The sequence below is a fragment of the Hydra vulgaris genome, chromosome 14 (genome assembly GCF_038396675.1).
Source record: "Hydra vulgaris chromosome 14, alternate assembly HydraT2T_AEP".
In the NCBI taxonomy this organism is placed as follows: domain Eukaryota; kingdom Metazoa; phylum Cnidaria; class Hydrozoa; order Anthoathecata; family Hydridae; genus Hydra; species Hydra vulgaris.
Window position 1 is genome coordinate 10,637,501 of NC_088933.1, and position 14,351 is coordinate 10,651,851.

A 14,351-nucleotide genomic window follows, 5' to 3' on the forward strand; every position below is an offset into this window, starting at 1 on the left:
ATATGTCCGTCGACCAAAAGGCCATAAAAACAATTCTAAATACCAGCTACCAACAGTAAAGCACAGAAGTTGAAACGTTACCAACTGGGCTAACTTGAATAGAGACTGTATCGGTCCTATCCATTTGATTAATGGCATAGTGGACAAACATATGTACAAATATACAGTTAAGAATGTTATGCTACTACATGCTAAAGGCAAAATGCCTCAAGGAAGAATGTTTCAGAAAGACACTAACCCAAATCACACTTCAATCCTTGTAAAAAGTTTTTTTTTAAACCATTAAAATTTGAATATTCGAATAGCATTAGTAAAGTCCTGACCTTAATTCTATTGAATGTCTATGTAAGCTCATTGATCAACAAAGTTCAGGTCAAAAACTAATAAGTAAACGTGTTTTATTGAATAGGGTAGGGTGAGGCAAGATGCCCCCCTTAACAAACTTTAACGTATAAAACAAATACTTTTACATTTTCTAGTAATTTTTCTTTATAATATCAAAGTTTACTTATAAGAGAAGACATTGGTAAGATAAAATAACTACTTTATTACTGGTGATAAACTTTAAAATTAAAAAAACTAATAATTGTGCAAGGAAACATCTTGTCCCAGCCGTGGGGCAAGATGCTCCAAAAAGTGCATCTTGTCCTAAACCTTTAAAACAGTTATTAAAAATAACTATCAGTTAAAATAAAAGCTTAATAGTTCTTTATAAAAACTCTTTACATTTTATTCAAATAACTAAAATATAAACACTGCAATTATTCTATGCAATTGTCTTAAAGATAAATAACTTTTTTTTATTTTATATCACTAACATAAATGTTCAAATAACATATACATGACTATGATTCACAGTAGTAGCATAAGTCTGAATCATCTCGACCGCATGAAAAGTGGTACCAAGATGTACATTTACTATATTGTGTCCAATTATCAAATGGTGGCACATTGTACGGACAAGAGCATATGGTGCATAGAGTTGTATCAGTGATAAAACTTTTAGAGACAGAAACCATATCTTTCTTCCTTTTTATTTGTTTCTTTATGCCATTAGGTCTTTCTGCTTTCTGCTTTTTAGGCTTTTTCATATTTTTTTTCTTCAAATTTATTGATTTCATTTTTTGCTTGATCACCTTATTAAGTGCAGCTTTTTCTTGACTTCAGCTTCTATGACTGCTTGTTGCTTTTTTTGACATTGTTTTCATGCTCTTCTAGTCGCTTCTTGAAAGGTGAAGAAGTAAGGTTTTCAGCAGACTCTGTCTTTCTTTTTCGTTGTCTTAAAACAGTAATTTTGGGACGCGGAGAAATCTTTTCCAAAATATTTAAGGAAAAATTAAGGCCAAGATACTCATTAACAATTGGCAAAACTCGATCATCAACAGCCTTCAATTTTGCAGCAGTTGTTGTGCTCATGACATTTGCCAACTGGAGGTGCAACAAGAGGCATATTAGGCAATTCACTAGATTGTTGACAGATTTTCAATGGCTCAGCTCCATCTAGTGAGCAAAGCTGCTTCAAAGGCTTCATCATTAAAAATAAGGTCATTTTTTGGGTATAAACCAGAGCATCTAAAACCATTGACTGCTTTGTCAATGTTTGCAGTAAAGTTGAAGGCAGTTGCAAAAATACCTGCCATTTCAAAAAATGAAATTCTACGCCCCTGATGTGATAACATCCAGTTGCTTGCTGCTGTATTGTAGCCAACTTTCAATGATTTAAAAAATGTACGATCCGAAGGTTGCATCTTGTGTGTACAATGAGGTGGAAGAGTTATGAGATAGATCCCATTGTCACGAACATCAAGTACAATTAATTGCTCATTAGTTATAGATGCATGAGTCACAGCAACAAAATGTGTTAACCATTCAATGAATAAAGATGAATCAGTCCATCCACTGGAGCTAACTCTAATAATTGAGCCTGAAGTTGCACCAACAGCAAGCCTATCAGTCATTTGCAAACGGGGAAATATAAATAAGGGTGGGACATAAGTGCCACTTGCACTCATTGCGCACACAACTGTCACAGAAACACCTCTTTCTCCACTAGTTATTTCTGAAACTTTTCGTTTGTCTTTCGTTGCAGTTATTTTTCCTGGCTTACGGACATTTGTGATTCCAGTTTCATCCATATTCCAGAGCTGTTTGGCTGAAAACTTATGTTCCTCAAATAATGACTTGTATACTGAAAAAAACTGATTTATTTTTGGTTTATTGAAGCCAATGGCTCTGCTTATACTGGTGGCTTGTAGAGTTCGAATAGAAAATTGTGGATTGCGAGACATGAATCCTCGCAGCCAATCCATTCCTGCCATTTTTGACTCTTTATTAAAAGGATTATCGATTCCCATTTGTTTAGCAAAATCATATGCTAGGCGATGCACATCTATTGTTGTCAAGCCAAATAATGCTGTATCCATAACCTGAACTTGTGTAACAATCTTTAATTCAAATTCTTTACTAAAAACAGAAAATTTTCCACCCAGAGACAGATCACCAGCTACTTTTACTTTTCCATCTCGATGACGTTGTAATGTTTTTTTATTAATACTAAATTCTGATGCAACAATTTTTAGACTGCAGCTCATTTAATTACATCTGCTGACTTTATTCTATCATTTGTTGCACCTCTCTTTGTTTTTCGTACATAATTTCTCACCATTATTTGTGATATTTAAATATGTATCTTAATAAATATTAAAACTATTCTACATCGTGACAGAGGGTTTTTAAGTGTTAAACTTTTTCTTTAACTTAAAGTAAAAAAAAAATCCCTTATTAAAGTCAAAATGTCGAAAAGAAAGTGCCATTTAAATGAAACTCTGAAGAATGAATTTCCTTTTCTGAAGAAAGTTTATGAAAGTGGTGAAAAAAATAGATGCGGAGATTGTTTGACTGAGTTTTCTGTTGCAAATGGCGTAAGGACAGACATCACCAAGCATTTAACAACGGAGAGACACAAAAATGCTTTGAAAACATTAGCAAATTCTGCATCAATAAAATAGTTCTTCAAGACTGCTAGTTTAAGTGATAAAGATCTAGTTCTGGTAGCAAAGGTAGCTACTTTTGCTTTTCACACTGCAATTCATGATTTGAACTTCAAAACTGCTGATTGCTCTACCAAATTAATTTCAAAACATTTTGAACCAAAGTTTGGACTTGCAAGAACAAAATGTGAGGCTTTTATTCTCAATGTTATTCTACCAATGATTTCTGAACAAATTAAGAAGGAGTTGAAGTAAGTCATCACCATTGCAACTGATACATCTAACTGAAACGAACTGAAACTTTTTCCTGTCCTTGTTAGATATTTTGTGCCTGATCAAGGAGTAAAAGTTAAATTACTGGAATTTCAAAATTTAACTGGTGAAACATCAAAAATTTTGTGCAATGCTCTGCAATCTGCCACCAATACCCATGATTTATTAAGGAAAGTGATTGGATTCTGTGGTGACAACTGAAACACAAACTTTGGTGGAGTGAAAAGACGAGGACAAAACAATGTTAACAGTCGGTTGAAAAAGTTTCTTGGTCGAGAGAGTGTTGGGATTGGCTGTGGAGCTCACATAGTTCACAACTGCATTCAAACAGCTGTTGAGGTTTTACCAATTGATGTTGAAGCTCTTATGGTGAAAATTTACAAACATTTTCACATCTACACTGTCAGAGTTACTCAACTGCAAGAATTCTGCAAGTTTGCTAATGTTCACTACAAGAGAGTTTTGCAGTATGGAAGCACGAGATTCCTTTCTATACTACCCGCAATTCAGAGAACTTTGGAAATCTTTGCGGGAATAAAATCTTTCTTCTGTTCTCAAGAGCAATCTCCAGTGATAATTAGTAAATTCTTTAACGATGAGCGTGGTGTAATGTATCTTTGGTTTGTTCATGGTCAGCTTCAGACATTCAACAAAACAATTCTGAGAATTGAAAAAACAAGAGCAAGTGCATGTGATATTGTTAATGAGATAAAGGCATTGCAGAATAATCTGAAGGAGAGATTTGAGAATAAGTTTATTCCACTGGAAGCTAAAAAGATACTTGCAAAACTGTTTGAAGACGGAATTATTGACGAAATTGCTGTCAAAAAAGAACTTACTGGTTTTTACGAGAGATGTCTTTCTTATATTGACCTATGGAAAAATAGCTTTGCTTATGCTGAAAAGTTCATGTGGATTCAAAACAGTGCAATAAAATTTCCAGAGTTGGAGGAAGCTGCAGAAAGAATATAACCGAAAAATTGGACGTACAGCAACAAATACTGATGAACTATTTGATGAAATTGTTTTGGTCAAGGCATACTTGTCAACTAGTTCTGAAACTTGGAAATCTGATGATATGAGTTGTGAAGAAAAATGGGTCCTGATGATGAAACATTTTGGAGAGAAGGGCATTTCAGAAGCAAATTTTTCACTGGTGTTGGAATACATTTTCAGTTTTCCTGGAACTTCAGCAGCTGTGGAAAGGGTGTTTTCAATGATGAACAATATTTGGTCTCCTGAAAGAGGTTCTATGTTAGTTTCTACTGTGAAAAGTTTGCTTTTTTGTAAGGTAAATATTGATTTCAATTGCTCACAAATCTATGAAAAGATAAAAAACGACCAGTTGTTCCTGGCTAAAGTACACTCTAGTAAAAAATATGACTGGTTTAAAAGCAAAGAAAAGAAATAATTCTTGTAGTCATTACAAAAATGTAAAATAAAGCTGGTTTTTAATGTTGTATTTTTTGTTGTTTTCACTTTTAGTGTGAGGAGTTTTTGTCCTGATTTAGACTTTCTGCTTATTTATATTTGTCCTGATTTGACAGGTTAAAAAAGACATTATGATTTTTCCAAAATTTCAAATAGTAGCCCTATATATATATATATATATATATATATATATATATATATATATATATATATATATATAAATTTTCAGCTTTAGATTTACAAAACCTCTTTATATTTTTCAAAGTTGCTAACAACCCATCAGAACTCACAGCAAAACCATCAGTCTTTTAGGTATCGAATCAAAATTCGATATATAGTCAAAATAAAGACGCTTCAGAAGCTTCAACAAGATCATCATACGCTCATATTATCTTGAGTAAATTTTACTATAAGCCGAGCAAATTTGAATTTTTTATTTCGAAATATTTTTCTTAAAACAAGGAATACACTTGTTTGAGGTAAAAATTCTACCCTGCATTTTATTAAAAAAAAAACGAAAAAAAGTATTTCTTGTTTTGAGAAAAAAATTTCTTAAACTATGGTCAACAGAGTTATGATTTTGCTGTGAGTTCTGATGAGTTGTTAGCAACTTTGAAAGATTTTTAAATTTTTGGAATTTATTGTATCCAAAAGGTTTGAGTGAGTCTTATCCGGAGGCATTTTATTCAAACTATGACCTACAATATCAAAAATTACCCAGTATTCTGGTGAAGTGTTCAACTCAAGACCAAATGGCTGGTATTTATCAAGAAAAGCTTTTTTTTTAAAAGGACTTCAGCTTTGGTTCTATCTGTTTTTACATCTTTTCCAACCTCCCTTTTTTTTCGAATACAGAACTTTTTACAATTTTAATATTGTGATCATGGTCAAACAGCTCCATATTTATACATTTTCACCTAATGGTCTGATTTTTTCTCGCAAGTTTAAAATAATCCTAGCACTTCTCAAAAGTCTAAATGTTAATAATTTTCAAATTATAAACTTATTAAAGGTATTTTTAAGTGAAGTAGTTTATCTTTACCTTAATATTTTTTAACTTGTTATGGTTTTATGATATAAATAGCTTATTCTCCAGCTTTTTTTCATAACGAATTTGTGCGTTTTTTTTAATACCACCAGTTAACAAAAATATTAGTAATAAAAATGCGCACAATTGGTATAGATAAAAAATCTTTCATTATTTGTAAAGACGTTATTATATTAAAGATATAAAAATATCATTTAAAAAAGCATCAAATAGTTTTGATTTTTATTCGGTGCGCAAGCTTATTGCTGCCACTAAAGCGAAAGCTCGAAACTTTACTAGATTTCCACAGGAATAATTAATCTTTTTTTTAATGTTTGATCTTTTTATATTATTGTATTAAAATTATTCCTTGGTTCGAAATAAAAATCGAGAAGTACTTTTTTTTAGTTGTTTTTCTACTTTTACATTTATTTCGTGTACACAAGGGTACGTCATACTTTTAAAAAATTCTGAATTAAAAAAAAAACATTTTGGGGAGTAATTTTATTATGTGGTAGGTATTTCTAAGCAATATTGAAATAAAACTTTTTTTTTTTTTTTGGGGGTGTAAAAATGAACTTGAAAATTGCGATATTTAAATAGATAACATTGAAACAAAAACAATATATAAAATGAAAAAATAGTTATGATGAATATTAATTATTATTACACATGATTATTAAAACATTTTACCAGACAAAAAAATTAAATATATATGCATATATATATAAATATATATATATATATATATATATATATATAATATATATATATATATATATATATATATATATATATATATATATATATATATATATATATATATATATGGCACCAAAAAAGTAAGGAAATTAAAACACAGAAATAATTTGCTCATGCTTTTTATTCTATTTGCCCTCGTGAGTGAAGATGTTGAGCTCTAAAAAAGTGCAACTTGAATTTTAAAACCTGCAGATAAATTTCCTGCAACTGTTATATGTGAAACACCAAAATTTTCTGTGGACGCACACGGATTTGTCCAAATATATTTTTATTACATAAAATGTTGAAAAAAAACAACATTTTTTCATGGAAAATAAAATTTTCACTAAAATAAAGCTTGAACATCAACTAAACAATTTGATAAAATTTTTCTTGGATTTCAGATTTAAAACATCATCTCTGCTCTATTCTTGCTCTAATAAAACCATCACGCCTCTGAAAACCACAAACAGCAGCTGCTGCTTCAGTCACTTGTTTATTAACTATTTCAGAAGACTGGGTGTGGAGAGGATAGTAAGGTACTTCCATAGGAGAATCAGTTACTTTTTGTAAACCTTTTTTCGTCATATTACTTGTAAAATTTGGCTCCAAGATTTGTTCATTACTCCAGTCAATGAGTTCAAGGAGAGTCATAGCATCAAAGTTAAGTGTAGGTTTTTTCGGTTTCTTACACTTACATCACCTTGCTCTGAAGCTCCCCTAACTTTTATAATCAACTTGACTGCAAAAGCTCTATTTTCATTTGATGAGCTTGCAAGAAGAGAAATATGGAGAGACTCAGAATGAGCACGAAATGCACCATTTTGAACAGACTTACTAAGGGCATCCATAACTTCGACTTTTTGACCTCTTAATAGATAAAGTAGTTTGATTACCTGGACCTTAACTTTTTTGAATCTATATTAATGATCTCTATAAAGCAACAAATTTGACAACAATTAAGTTTGCCGATGACAGAATTCTTTTTTTAACTGACAATAACTCACCAGCATTATTCAACAAAATTAATAGTGAAATCATTAAAACTTCTAACTGGTTTCAGTCAAACAAACTATCAATGAATATCGAAAAAACTAAATGGAAAACTATGAATAAATATCAAAACTATCAATAAAAACTAAATGGAAAAACTAAAATTAAAACTCTTTCACCCAGTTTCAAAAAAAGTTCTTTTTTCGAATATACCTTCCTTGTATATTGATAATACTGAAAGTAAGAGAGCTAAAGTTACTAATTTCTTGGGTGTTTACATTGATAAAAACCTTACATGGAAAAAACATGTTAACATCCTAAACAATAAAATTGCTAGAAGTATAGGAGTGCTAAACAAATCAAGATCTTTTTTAAATAAATATACTTTAATTCAATAATATTACTCATTTATTTATTACCATATTTATTATGCTAATCCTGCATGGGATGGTATAAATAAAAATACACTAGAACTTCTTTATCGTACACAGAAGCATATTGCACGTCTCAAAAACTTTGAAGACCGTTTTACTTATGCCACTCCTCTTATACTTAAAATGAATATTCTTAATGTATATCAACTTATTTTAGATAATATTTTTCTAGCGTTCATCCTTCACAAACTTTATCTTGTTATCATTTTATTATATTATTGAAAATATTATAATTGTAAAACGACTAATATTGTAAAACATTCAAAGAAAAAACAAATATATATAAATTAAAAATATATATATATATATATATATATATATATATTTATATATATATATATCTATATATATATATATATATATATATATATATATATATATATATATATATATATATATTTACAGTACCTACTCAAATTATTAGACTCAAAAAAAAAATTCAAAATTTTGTTACTTTTTTGGATTTTCTTTGTTAGGTAGGGGTTATTGCTGTTTACTTTTTATTATTTATATGTAATATAACTTCCTGTCATTCATTTTTTGTGTTAGATTAAAAATATTTATGAAATATATACACTTTTTAACAATATTTTCAAATTTATAAAAGGTATGGTAAATTTTAAAAATATAAAATTAAAAACATTCAGTTATTTTTATCTTTCACAACTCAAATTATATGTCTTTATATGTTCAAATTATATGTCTAAATTATTGTCGACTGTCTTAAAAACTCAAATAATGAAATTTCAGTTGTTTTTAAGTGTTTTTTTAAAGAATCCCTGTCATATAATAACTTATTAAATGTTGTTGTGGTTTTAAGATTAATAATGGGTAGAGCTAGTGATGTTTCCCCACGTAAATTAGCTAAAGTAGCTGTTCTTCTGCAAGAAACAAATCACAGTCAAAGAAATATTGCCAAAATTGTCAAAGTCTCACAGGCTACAGTTAGAAGAATAAATTCTAAACTCAAAATGGGGGTCAAATTAGAAGCACAGCGAACAGGCTGCTGTGGCCGAAAAAGAATAACAAGTGCTAGAGATGATAGAAAGATCAAAAAAGTTATTGAGCAAAATCGTAAGATGCCAGCAATAAAACTGAAAAGCGTTTTGAAAGACCAAGGAATCAACATTTCACTTGGATCTTTAAGAAGGCGAAGTTACGAGTTAGGATTCAAGTGCAGAAAGCCACTGAAGAAACCAAAACTTACCACTGCGATGATTAAAAAACGTCTTGCTTGGGCTAAAAAACACTCTTCTTTTTCTCAGGATGACTGGAATAAGGTACATTTTCTATTTATTCTCTCCTGAAACTTAAACAAACAATATTTTATTATTACAAGTTTTCAAAAGACGCTTTTGCATTAATATCTTACCCCAATTGATTTTACTAATACTTTAAATATTATTAAACATCAATAATTATTGCTATATTCAGGTTGTATTCAGCGATGAATCTACCTTTCAAACTTTAGAAGACAAAGCCACATTTGTCCGCCGCAGACCACGAGAACAACACAAGCCAGAATGTATCGTAAACAAGGTAAAGCACCCAGCATCCATAATGGTTTGGTCATGCATATCAAGCAGGGGTACCGGTCAACTTTACATTGTACAAGGGACAATGAAGCAAGATCAGTACAACACTGTCCTACAGACCACCCTGATTCCACAGATACGAGAGTGGTTTCCTAATGGTGAAAAAATAGTTTTTATGCAAGATGGTGCTCCTTGCCATACTGCAAAATCCATAAAGACATTTCTTGCTAATGAGAGTATTGAGCTTCTTGATTGGCCTGGAAATTCTCCAGATATGAATCCTATTGAAAATCTGTGGGAGCTAGTAAAACGTAAAATCAGTGCGGAAATAATAACGAGTAAACAGAAGCTTACAGAACAACTGATTGATGTATGGGTTCGAGATCCAGAAGTTAAAGCATTGACCTCAAAGTGCATAAATAGTATGCCAAGGCGTGTCAAAGCTCTTATAGAGTCAAAAGGGCTCACAACCAAGTATTAAGTTTCTTAATATGCTTTATATGTAATAATATATAGATTATATAACAAAAAAATTAAGTTGCGATTGCTTGTATTGCATTTTAGACACACAAAAAAGACAAAAAGCTAAAAATTGAGCTTGAGTCTAATAATATGAGTAGGTACTGTATATGTATATATATATATATATGTATATATACATATATAATATTTTAAATTATTTATTTTTTAAAACAAAAATTATATAGCCGTATATACAACTTCACTCAGTCAATGGCGTTTTTTCTCAATAAAGCCTACAGTTTAATTTTATATCATCTAACAAACAATTTATATTTTACAATTACGAGTCTCAAAGATATAATATTCAATATAATAACAGGAAACTTATTAATGCATGCATGTTTATTAAATGTTCAAATTTTTATCTTAAAAATTTGAACATTTAATAAACAATTTTATTTTAAAATGGAAAAAAAATTTCGACAAAAATGTTTCTAAATCTATGTCTTATATGGTATGTAATACTATTTGGTTGTTAAATATATATATATATATATATATATATATATATATATATATATATATATATATATATATATATATATATATATATATATATATATATATATATATATATATACAACTGTGATCAAAAAGTAAGGTGAATTTTTAATTTAAATTTCCCGCCTTAATCGAATCGTCCAATCTTTTTTACTTTTAAGTTGGAAGGAATGTCATTAACATTTGCGCCAAATTACATGTCAAACTCAAAATTATTTTTTTTTTGTTTACGCTTGTTTCTGAAGTACCAAAAGTGCATTCGATTTTCACGATGTCTAATTTTGTTGAGCAAAGAAGTGCTATTGAATTTTGTTTGCGGAATGATATTTCTGCTGCTGAAACGCATCGAATGTTGCAAAAGGCCTTCGGTGAAGAGACTATGTCTCAAAAAAATGTTTACAAGTGCTACAAAGACTTCAAAGAAGGCCGAGAACGTGTTGAAGACTTGGAATGCTCCGGACGACCATCGACTTCAATTGATGATCGCCACATCGACAAAATCAAAGAATTGGTGCTTGCAAATTGTCGGTTAACCATTCGAGACCTTGTTGACATGGTTGGAATATCATTTGGGTCGGTGCAAGCAATTTTGAAGGATCATTTGGGCCTCAGAAGACTCAAATCACGTTTGGTGCTGAAAATTCTCAATTTCTTTGAAAAAGAGCGTCGCGTTAAAACGTGTGAAGCAATGCCTTCTGACTATCAAGACGTCTACAAACAAATTATTACTGGAGATGAGACTTGGGTCTACGCATACGACCCTGAAACAACCGACCAATCGAGTGAATACCGTGAAAAAGGCGAGCCGAGATTTTTTTTTTCTTTAAATTTTCACAACTACATATTAATTACAAATTTTTTACACTGCAATATTATAAAGAAACTGTACTTCCTAAACAAACAAAAAAATACATTTTACAAAATACCGTTAAGTATACGAAGCAATAATTAGGTATGCTATGACTTGATAAGAAGAGTTTTGTTGATGTAGGGAACTCGTAGAAGACTGAGATTAGTCTTATCATGGAGAACCTTGAGGTATTGCGTAAAGCACACATATAAACAATGTGATTCTCATTAAAGAAATGTTTTACTTGTTATTATTGCAAACTTTTTTTTCTTTTCTTTTTAATTGAACTATGTTTTGTGTTAGTGTTGAGGTTTATAATAATAATACTAGCTTTATTTGTTAAACAAAAATTTACATTTTCCATATGTATTTGATTGCTGATTATTTTAATTTGAGCGTAAATTTTGATTTACCATCAGAACTAGAACATTTCTAGGTAATTATCCATATTAAGAACATGATTTTTGAGTTTCGACTTTAAAGAAGTTATATTGCCTGGGAGAGAAATCGAGGTATAATTCGGAATTAATTTGTTGAATAAATATGGGCCACGATAAGAAATAGAAAATTGAGAACTTTTTTTTTTTTCAGGGGTACAATAAAGTTACCAGTTGCTCTTGTGTTAAATTTGTTGATATTAGATTGAAGGAAGTTTCCTGTGAATCGGTTTGGAAATAATCCTAGTTTGTATTTAAGCATGAACAAAATGTTAGCGTTGATATTAATTTGGTAAATGTTTAGTGCTTTTATTTCTTTTAATAGGGGTTTATCGTGGGTCAGTTTGTTTTTATGATGTATTATTCTAGAAGCATGTTTTTGTCGTCGATAAAGAGATATTAATTTTGTCTTGTGTGTGCTTCCCCAGGCTATGTTGGCATATGTGAGATAACTATGTATAAAGGAAAAGTAAAGAATTTTTAGGTTTTTTTGCGATAAAAATGGTCTAGCTTTAAAAAGTATATCAATACTTTTGAGATATTTTAGTGTTGATGGCATTTATATGAGCTGTCCATAAAACATTTTCGTCAATAATCACACCAAGAATTTTAATTGTTTGGGTTCTTTCAATGTTTTTGTAGTCAATACTTAGTATCGGTAGAATTAATGGTAGTTTGTTCTTCTGTTTCTTTGAGTGAAATAAAATATATTTAGTTTTTTGCACGTTTAATGATAACTTGTTAGCACTGAACCATGTTTTAAGATTTTGAAGTTCAAAGTTGACTTTATCAAAGAGGTCATTGATAGAGGTAGATGAATAGAACAGATTGGTATCATCTGCAAACATTATACAATCGAGATTTGTAGAGGCTTTAGGAAGATCGTTAATGTAGATAAGGAATAATAAAGGTGCAAGAATAGATCCCTGGGGGACACTGCATTTGATTTTTAATAACTCCGTATTAGTGATACCGTCTATAATAACACATTGTTGCCTGTTATTTAAATAATTAGTGAACCATTTATTAGTTTGATTTTTTATACCGTATTTTCTCATTTTTTCGAGCAGAATTTCATGGTTGACAGTATCGAAAGCTTTTGTAAGATCGATAAAAACTCCCAATACAAATTTTCCTTTATCAAATGACGAGCTAATGTTGTCCATTAGGTCTAAGGTTGCATTTTCCGTAGAATGATTAGTTTGAAAGCCGTATTGACATTCACTTAGAATTTTATTTTCTGCTAAATATTTATAAAGTCGGTTGTACATTATTCTTTCCAGGAGTTTGGAAAACACTGGAAGAATTGAGATAGGTCTATAATTGGTTAGCAATGCCGTGTCTCCAGTTTTAAATACAGGTAAAATCTTCGCAATTTTTAATTTGTTCGGAACAACTCCAGTTCTAATTGATGACTTGAAAACATTAAATAAAGGATCTGCTACAATGCATAAAATATCATATACTACATTGCTGGAAATGTCATCAATGCCCGGAGCTTTGTTCTTTCTGATTGATTTTTTTGCTTCTTCAAATTCCTCCAATTTTAGGTCACTCTCAGAAAATGAACTAGTATGGTCAGTAAAATAGTTATTAAATGAATTGTTAGAGTTGTTTATCTTGGATGCCAGGTTAGGACCTATATTTACAAAAAAGTTATTAAATTTGTCGGAGTTTCTTTATCTGTATACTCAATTCCATTTTGCGCAATTCTGGAGGGTAACATTTTGGATTTAGTTTTGGTTTTTCCGATAATATCATTTATAATTTTCCATGTTTTTTTAATGCTACTATTGTGTTTTTGTAATTGTTTCGAATAATAGATTTTTTTTGATTTATTTTTTTAATTTTTTCAAAAAAGTTTTTGTATTGTTTATAGACAGTAAGATTTTTTTCGTTTCTATTTTTTAAATATTTAATGTATAGTTTTTGTTTTTTCTTTGACGATTTCTTTATTCCGTTAGTTATCCATGGACATTTCAAATATTTAACTTTTATTTCTTTTTCAATAATTGGAAAGTGTTTATTGTAGTGCTCAAGAAAAATATCAATAAGTATATTATAAGCAGTATTTGTAAGTCCTCGGCTGCATTATTGATAAACATTTGACCAATTTGTTTTTGATAAAGTTTCTTTAAATTTGTGAATCGAAGATTTGTTCATTTTTCTTTTATACGTTTTAATTTTTGAATTATTTAATGAGGAAGAGTTTTGTGTTAGTGAGAATAATATTGGAAAGTGGTCTGATATATCAATTTTAAATATTCCTGTTTTTAAAGATATGTCTAAAAATGAGTTGGTCAGTATATTATCTATGGCTGTAATTGAGGTTGAAGTGACTCTGGTGGGTTTATTAATTAATGAGAATATACCGAGCTGAAACAAATTATCAAAGAAAATTTTAATGTTATTGTTTTTATTGTATTTTAAACAATCTATGTTCATGTCTCCTATGCAAAATATATATATTTTTTTCATTGTTGAGTTTTATAAAGATTTGGTTCAGATAGTTAGAGACCGAAGCAACCACGTAAAAGTCGCTCAAAAATCAAGGTCATGTTGACTGTTTTCTTTGATTATTGTAGTGTCGTGCAATACGAGTTCCTTCCAACTGGCC

General features: G+C 30.0%; 2 protein-coding genes across 2 annotated transcripts; one reads left to right on the top strand and one right to left on the bottom strand.

Annotated features, from left to right (window-relative positions):
• Nucleotides 1–1,490: 1,490 nt before the first annotated feature.
• On the bottom strand, nucleotides 1,491–2,591 carry LOC136090904 (uncharacterized). The gene has a single exon (XM_065817880.1). The coding sequence runs from the start codon at nucleotides 2,589–2,591 to the stop codon at nucleotides 1,491–1,493; it is 1,101 nt and encodes a 366-aa protein (XP_065673952.1).
• An 8,127-nt stretch (nucleotides 2,592–10,718) lies between these two features.
• On the top strand, nucleotides 10,719–12,103 carry LOC136090905 (protein GVQW3-like). Its single transcript, XM_065817881.1, has 2 exons — nucleotides 10,719–11,247; nucleotides 12,060–12,103. Exons 1-2 carry the CDS (start codon nucleotides 10,719–10,721, stop codon nucleotides 12,101–12,103), a joined length of 573 nt encoding a protein of 190 aa, XP_065673953.1.
• The last annotated feature ends 2,248 nt before the right edge of the window (nucleotides 12,104–14,351 follow it).